The 8,761-nt window shown below is 46.5% G+C and overlaps 1 protein-coding gene across 7 annotated transcripts in view; it reads right to left on the minus strand.

Annotated features, from left to right (window-relative positions):
- The window catches only part of ZNF236 (zinc finger protein 236), a 49,778-nt gene extending 45,324 nt beyond the window's left edge, over positions 1-4,454 (minus strand). For 2 of the 7 annotated variants that reach the window (XM_061548613.1, XM_061548612.1), the window contains exon 1: positions 4,284-4,451. In XM_061548613.1, the coding sequence (XP_061404597.1) occupies positions 4,284-4,335 (52 nt within the window). In that variant the 5' untranslated portion in view covers positions 4,336-4,451. Of the gene's footprint in view, positions 1-3,564; positions 3,816-4,084; positions 4,148-4,283 lie in introns of those variants that run through there. The other 5 variants (XM_061548617.1, XM_061548614.1, XM_061548615.1 and 2 more) reach the window with 4 other exon arrangements.
- Positions 4,455-8,761: the final 4,307 nt, after the last annotated feature.

Genomic DNA, 8,761 nt, shown 5'->3' on the forward strand with positions numbered 1-8,761 from the left:
GTCAATCGGCAAATTAGTCCTTTTATCTCAAGAAAACATCACCAATAAACCATGAAAAATTTCAGATAACCTCACATACCACAGGATCCGTGAAGTTCACCCGCACATCTTCAAGGATAAGTGGAGTTATGTGATACGACCTGGATCTGACCAACCATGACATCAGTCTTAACAGACCATCAGCTATGCAGTACCATGAATACATATGTGCATCTTTGATTTTGAACTGTAAACAAATCGACAAAATCGTTTATCATTGGGGATCAGACATTTATATTGGCGTGTTGTTGTGCATAAGTATGGTATTGTAGCCGAAGCATGATGCCGATGCCCCCCTCGCACATTTAAAATATATCCTGCACAATACAGCAGACATCCAATGCAGTAATAAAAAAAAATTAATGTAATTTCCAGACTATTGGCAGTTCGCGACTGCACCCATAATCCATGGCACAACACGGCAGATTGAAAACGCTTCTCGGACTGGAAAACCTCAATCAGTAGAGTGGACGGGGCCTAAGTGAGAGCTCCTGGAATGGAGCTGCAGGGAAACTCAGGAGGTAGGATTTTTTTTTTATTCAGCAATTGAACCTGATGGCGGGACCCCGGGGTCCCATGTGCCCCCGGCTCTCGCATAAACTGCATTGAAAGGTCATTACATGTCTGCGGAAGGCGAACGATATGGCAATCTATTCCTCTCGACGAGCTCTACACGATCCGCTAATCAAAGTTTCAAAACTTTGTTTCTTCTGCGCATTCGTCCTCCAATGATCCGCGCCAGGTGGGTCGCGGCGTTTATGTGCGCGGTGGGACGGAGTCGCCAAAAATAAGTAAATTTATTACGATTTTGACTTCCGTTTATTCGGGACCCTGGGGTCCCGCCATAAGGTTCAATTGTATTTCTTTAGTTGCATCTGCAGACTAGTTGCGCTGATGCGACTTGTCCAGTAGAAAATCATTTTTTTATTTTTTTACTTGGATATCAATGCAAAAAGATCATGTAACATAAACCCGCATGGCATATTTGCACTTTAGACGTCGTGTGCCACGCTTCCCGTGTAATCTAATTTTTTGTGTGGATTAAGGGAATCGCGCGGTGCTTTCCTCCCATAATCCGTGGCACACCGCGCCGGCACAAAAACAATTGTGGATTATTTGGTGTGACCTCCGCAGTGTGCCATGGATTACAAGCCCAACAGATTATTGGATTTCTGCTATATTCATGCCACAGCCTACTCCTCCCTTGAAAGTAAATCCTGCACCATGTGATATCTTCTTCAGGCACTGCACCTTTGCGAGGTATCAGTTTGTCCTAAAAATAAATCCTGTCATAAGCATATTCATTTTCTCACGAAGCCCAAAGGAAACATCCATATAGTCATGACTCTATGTCAGCTTTCATTCACAAATCGTCAAATTTTTACAGATTATAGCCACTAAACAAGGTCAACCAATCTATAAATGCATTTCAGTACCGCAAAAAAACGTACAAGCACAACAATTTCCTATTCCCCCCTTACATGTTTATCAAGTTCTCACCACTACAGTACGTTATACACTGGACTATAAATGCTGCCTTTATTAGGTGTCAGTGGTATTTTACTCGAACAGTATGATCACGCTATTATCGCCAAATCACTGTAATAAAATGTCAGTACTTTCATGCACTCTTTCATTGTGATATTATTACTACAGTGATGTATTTAAATTCCAATTAATATCACGACTGATATTCTGTCTTCTTGCTTTGTAGGTCTCTGTGGTAAAAGCGGCGCAGAACTGTATACTATCTCGGTTTCTCAGCCGTTTCAAATAAACCAATTGATTGATCTACTGGGCTCTCAGCTGTTTTACTAATCTCATCATTAGCTCCCTCTTACTTGTGTAGCTTTATCAGCTCAGCTTCACTGTTGTCACCTCATCATTTCTCACGTAATTTTATGAAACACTAGCTCTGAGCAACAGCGCCCTCAACTTGACTCTGAAGTCACATTAAGTGTCGTGTAATTTATTCAAACTTTGCAATCTAAATAAACATCGCTAAGCACTCTGCTTCTTCAGTTATGCAAATTATCCGAGCACTCAAGGTGTATGAAATAACTTGTTTGGTTCTTCACTTCTTCCCAATTAGCATGATAATCAGTCCCATTCCTCGTCGTATTGTCATCAAAGCTCTCATTATCCTTGCAATGCAGCCTCTCCATAAACTCACACCCTCGTCACCACACAACCTCATCATCTCAATCTCATCACCACACAACATGACCAGTTTCATCAGTCACCATACAAACCCTATCAGCTGGGTTTGCTCGCCTCATCAGTCATCCGCATGTGACCCCTTCACATCCAAGTCTCATCACTAATCTGATCAGATGAGCTTTCGGGCTCAAAGCTGTCTAACCCGACAATCATCTCTCTCGCTCTGCCTCATCAATGTGAGACCTCGTCGTCAACAAAGTCCACAGCAGCGAAGGGGGGGGGGACGACAACTACCTGGGCCCCCGTGTTCAGAAACATGAACTATACATCATTCTCGGCAGCAAGCGTGAAAGTCAATATCCTTCACTTAACTAGGTGAAAATCCATTATCTCCCTTGACAAGGAGACCTAGGAAATTTATTGGCCCATTGGAGGTAATTTTAAAATTTGAACTATGCCACACTATCTGACCTGCTTTTGCAACCATCACCGGGTGCCTTGCCAAAAGGCTTTCGTGTCAATTGGCTCTCGCCTGGTTGATCATAATTAAGTTCATGTATGCATTCCACCAAACACGTCAAATACTGTACAGACTGTACTTAGAATGATTGATAACCACTGCGTCCGGAGTTTAATGCAACATTTGGTCTTTAAATCTCACGAACTGGGGCTGTTTAATGAGTGGCGGGACACGAATCCGTGACATACATGGGGGGGGGAGGCGAACGTGTTATATAACCACTGTGGCACGCAGCACGAGTGTGCGTTTTTGTGAGTCGTAGTCATTGGGCCATCAATAACAATGCTGTTCAACAACCACCAAGAAGACCAACAAGACGAGATTGTTGGTGCCAGGTCCCACAGGGGACTCACGTAGCTCCGCCATCTTGCAGCAACTAACGCAAGGGAGGGCAGTGTTGTTGTTGTTGTGTCGGGGGGGGGGAGATTGCCAACCACCCAACACAAGCCAAGCCATCATTCAACTACAGACGAGAATGAACGCAACAAGGACTTACGCATCACATTTACTTCGACTCATAAAACTATGCCACCCCTACCCCCCCGAAACACTTTTTAAAAATCAACACGTGTATCGCTTGTGTCGCAAAAAATACTAATAAAACATTAAAAAACCCCGCTCACGCATCGGCATCGACACACAAAAGCGACGAGCCTCGTGCCGCTAACCCTGCCGACTAAACAGCGGCGCCGCGGGGCCGCCACGCGTATAAGAGTGCCCAGGCCGCGCCACCGCCGCCGCATCCGCAGCCGCCTCCGCGGCCGGGCCGCCTCACAACCCCCGTGGACCCGCCGCACGCAAGCGCCGACTGACGCCTCCTCCTCCTCCCCCACCCCCCTGCCCACCTCATAGCGTGGACGCCGCGAGAACTACAACAACGACGACGACGACCCGCGGCCTCGAAGCGGGCCCCGCGGAGCGAGGCGGCCGCGTTTGCCGCCTGCAGCGCCGGGCGGCTTCAAGTCTACGAGGAGGGCGCCATCTTATTTAGCGAGGAGATGTTAGAGTGGTGGTGGTGGTGATGGTTAAAGATGATAGTCCTCGCTTCTTCTCGAGGCTTAAGCCGCTGCTAGTGTCGGCGTCGTCGGTGGTGGCTAACACCGTGAAGGGGGTGGGGAATGTTTGGGGGCCTCGTTCGTCCGCGCGCACAAACACAAATCCGTCCGCGGCGGCGGCGAGCGTCGTTGGGGGGGGGCGACAGTCTCAGTCCGCGGCGGCGGCGGCACCGCGAGAGACGCTCACGGACCTCGTCTCGTCTCCTCGTCTCTTTGTCGCCGAGTTGTTTAAGAAGGCAAAGCGACGCGAGCAATAACAGCAACGATGTGGGGTTATTTTTAAAACACATAATGACTGAAACGCACGTACCTCGAGCGTCGCGAACGTGAACGCGGAGCGGAGTAGAGAGAGACACGCGCGCGCAACGCGACATTGACAACCAACAATGGTGATCGTGCAAGCTACACGAGACCCGTCGATTAGTCGTTATATTAATTATTATTTTGAACAACAATAATCGGACGTTTAATCCCGTAGCCCACCACTACCAACCCCCCCCCCCCTTTACCTTGCAGGTTTGTGGGGATTAATCGTTGTTTAGGCGGCCGTCCGCGCGGCATATTCTGTGCGTGGTCGTGGTGCTGGAGGGAGGGGCAGGCGGCGGTGGTGGTGCTGATGGAGGGAGCGTGGATGAGGAAGGGGGGGGGGGTGTAGGTGGATTAAATATTTATTTATTATTTATCTCCCCCCCCCCTTTTTTGTTACCCCCCCTCCTTTTTTTACCCCCCCCCCCCCCCCCAAAAAACTGAGAGGGAGAAAATGGCGGTGAATGGGAGACGGGAGGGGGAGGGGAGGGGGGAGGGGCGGAGGCAGCGGGCGCCGGCGGTGCCCGGATGTTGGCGCCCCCCCGGTGCTCCGACTCCGCCCCCTCCCCTCCCACGTGACGCCAGGAGGAGGAGGAGGGGGGGCTCATCTCTAAGACGCACGTGTTGTTTTAATAAGATGAACGAACGGACGGTGTTAATTTGTATCGCCTCTAAAGAAAGAATCTGCCTAACATGTTTTTGTTGCACGACTCTCCCATCATCGCTTGCTGCAAGTGGTTAGTTGCGTTGTTTTTTGAGCAGCATTGATTCCCTGCGAGCAAACTTTGAACCGGTTTAGACCACGCATTGGCTCGTCAAAGTTACGCACTCCGAGAAGGCTTGCGTGGCTGATGGGAATTTGTAAACAACTCTTTATTACATTGATGCAGGTGGCCAGACGTGATTGAGACGTGTTGTCTGCCAATTTTGATATTTATCTCCACAACGACACTAATAGTGTGTTTAGGTGTATGTGGCCAAGGTTGGCGTTCATCCAACAGGGAATCGATCATGGCTCATGATTAGAATGGCTAGCTGAGATTTCAGGATTTGAATCCGGTTCTCGGCCACTGGTGGTGACCATTGGTTGTCGCGTGGAGTGATTGTGGTGATGGCTTCAGAATCAACATCTGTATTTGTCCTGGAGAAATCCGATGAGCCATGAAGCTCTTTATTCACAGATGTCCAGTAGGGTGCGGGTCTGATAGTTACAACAAGTTTCAGGCCAGACACCAATAACAGAGACCCAAAGATCTGCATAGAAACCCAGATGACACGTTAAGTGATTAAACCCGGACCTCAAGTGCAATGGGATTGAAGGCTCAGCCCGATCACCAGTGACTGCACACAAACACTCGTGTTAAAATTGGCTTCCTGCTGAATTTGGTGAACTTACAACTCCGGTTTAATAAAGACATTCTAATTCCATATTTAAAACGTACGTTAGGGGCCGTCCATAAATGACGTCACGCACCTAGGGGGGGGGGTCAGACATTTGTGACGATGTGTGACGATGGGGGGGGGGGGTTGAGAAATGTGGCGTCACATCAAAATGCGCAACTCTAAATATAGACAACACAATTAGATAGACTTTTTAATACATGTTTCCTACAACATCAGAGTGCAGCGCCACATTAAATATGCACTACAATGACGATAGTTTAAAGCGATGTGAAGCATGTTTTATTTGGGGGGGGGGGGGCGCAGAGCTTTGTGACGTCATTTGAGGGGGTGTCTGACTTTTTGTGACGCAGTGTGACGACGGGAGGGGGGGGGGTTAAACATCGTGTGACGTCATTTATGGACGGCCCCTTAATACATGATACTGTCCATAACACTAACCGCTCCATGTAAACAATATTGCTTTTTCTGCTTTGTAACATTTATGTAAGGAAGTGCGCCACCTAATGTTAATGACAAACGCTCATGATATGTTATAGAGCTTAATGGGCATAGAACTATACTGTATTGCATACCTCCTCCATCTCTTCACGTAAACATGACATGCTTTAGCCTTAGATTATGGGGCTTCTAGACCAATATCTTTTTTTATTTAAATATTTCACCTGGATAATCCCTCGAGATGGAACATCTCGTTCGCAAAGCTGTCCAGGGTGTCAATTGTCACATTTATCGCAAACGCATTGACACAAATATAAACATTTTAAATCTACTATACAGGGTGGCCCAAACGTCAGGATGTATAGTGTTATATTTATTTTAACAAATCACATCAGGCTGTTTAATTTATTTTAACAAATGTTCAAACTGACTACAATTAACAGGAATGCATGCCGGACTTCTCTTTTGAGATGCATTTATGCCTTTTTAACATTACAGCTGCCTTTAGCATACATGAAAACGAATTAAACTCGTTCGTCTTTAGTTAATTTACTTTCCATTTTTAAACTCTGCACCTATTTCGACCTTCAACGTCTACAAGAATATGTCTCCATCGGAGTATCAGGCGCAATAAATATTGCCAAGTCGACAGCTTTCTTTGGCAACAGATCCCTTGAAGGGTCCCTTGAAGGGTTCCTTGAAGGGTTCCTTGAAGCGGTTCTGATGGCTTCTTCCCCAGACCACTTTCCAACATGGGGTGGTCCACTGGTGTCTGCAAATTTTCTGACTTTGACAAGTTCTGGTGACACGATGCACGTAGCATAATAGGAACAAATAAAACGTAAGGGAAGGTTCCCCCATGTGTCAAGACAAATTGCACTTAAGGTGCTTTGTAATTAGGGTTAGGGTTGCAAGTCTATTATTATACTGATATGAGTGATCAAATACAATCAAAGGTCACGAGAACCCTGAATCTGTACTTGGGAAGATGTGGAGGAGGGGTTTTTTTTTCCCGAGGGCTATGTATGTCAAGAAGTGCCTATGGTGTCTCTTTATGTGTCTCATTGCGTCTGTTTCATTGACTGAAACTCTATTTCCATCCCTGTATCTTACTCTGAGAACGTCTTTCCGTATCTACGTCTCTTCAGCTGTGTCTTTGTGTCAGTCTCTGTCTGACTCTCAATATCCTTGTTGATTTATGTCTGTCTTACTGTATTGGACAATATATGTGTCCTTGTCTCTTTTTGTTGATGTCTTTCTATGTGTCTGTGTATTATTTTTCATGCCTTTTTATATTTGCCTCACTCTGTGTATTCCTATGTGTCTGACTATGCCTATCTCGGTGTCTCTGTATCTCCATGTTTATCTCTGTTTCTTGGTATATGCCTGCCTGTGTCTATGCATAGATCAGATATAACTGTGCCTCTGTGTCTCTATATCATTATGTATCTCCATATATCATGGTGTCTGTCTTTCAATGTGTCTCTTTGTCGCTCTGTATGGCTTTCTCTGCTTTTGTTTCACTGTGTGTCGATGTCTGTTGAATAATGAGTGTCAGTCAAGAGTCATCTAATTGGTTTGTGATGAGAGTTTTGTCGAGTGGTCGCAGCTTCGCAAAGCGGTCTGGGTATTTCCAAGATGGCAGTGGATAATGTGTCATGTGCTGTGGAACAGCAGCGCTTAATAAAGTGTCTGGTGGAGAAAAATGTCCAAACAGCTGACATTTTACAGGTTAGCTATACAGTTCGGTGATACACGTCTTGTGCAAAAGTGTGTTTGAGTGGGGCGAGAGGTTTAAGAATAGACATGAGTGGGCAAAATGTGATGGGAATGTGAGAGCATACATCCTAAAATGGCTGCATACATGTGTTGTGCAGTACAACCACGCGGAGATGAGGAATACTATAAGGGCCGTTTCCGTTGATTAAAACACTCTCACACTCGGCATCCTACACTCAGACCAGTGTAGGTGAACTCTAGCTCGGTCCTTCATCCGGACACTGAATACTATTTGGACCCTACCCTCGACTATCCCTTTGGCTCACTCGTCTGCCCGGAGCGGGGGATCAGCCAACACCGCTCCGCGATGAGGAGAGAGACCCTCTTTCCAGCCGGTCCTTACCCAGGCTCCCAACGACGACCTCGCCTCTGTCATGGGGTCCCCCTTAAGAACCCTTGGACGGCTCCTCCCCCCAGCTCGGCCCCACCCACGTTCCCGAAAGTGCTTTCCGAAAGCCCCTTGCGTAACCCGTGACGTTGACATTACGTCATCTTTGACTCTCAACCCGCTCGCACCTCATTGGTTGCTCACAATACTCCTCTACACCTGTCCTGAACACTCCTCTTGCTTCTGACATTAATGGCTTACAACACCAATGGGGCAGATGTCTATATGTTATATGTTCCAGGGGGATACCTTGAAAAATAGGGTACGTTTCATTTGCTTCACTCTCACATTTTCTCCAACTAAAAGTGCAGGTTTACCTTCAATAACCCAAGTAATACTAATACTGTTTTGTATTTAACAAGGAAAACCCAAACCTGATTCTCAAGATATTTTCAGAAGGGTATTGCATTAGCATGTTTATGCAAATCCCTTTTAATGTACGTTTTAATGTGGGAGGAAATCAGAGTACGTTTAAACAAAATCCATGTACACCGATGAAAAATGTTCAATGGACCGTACGAGCACACATTCTCACCAACCCACTTGACGTGCCACCTCTTGGCAACCTCGCAACCTGGTGGGTTTGGGAGCTTAACAAAATCTACACCATCCACAAATCCCCGTCTCTAAAATGTTGTATTACAAGCCCCAACACCCACCTATATGTCTCTG

Source organism: Lethenteron reissneri, chromosome 9 (genome assembly GCF_015708825.2).
Source record: "Lethenteron reissneri isolate LAM-NWPU_2019-01 chromosome 9, ASM1570882v1, whole genome shotgun sequence".
In the NCBI taxonomy this organism is placed as follows: Eukaryota; Metazoa; Chordata; class Hyperoartia; order Petromyzontiformes; family Petromyzontidae; genus Lethenteron; species Lethenteron reissneri.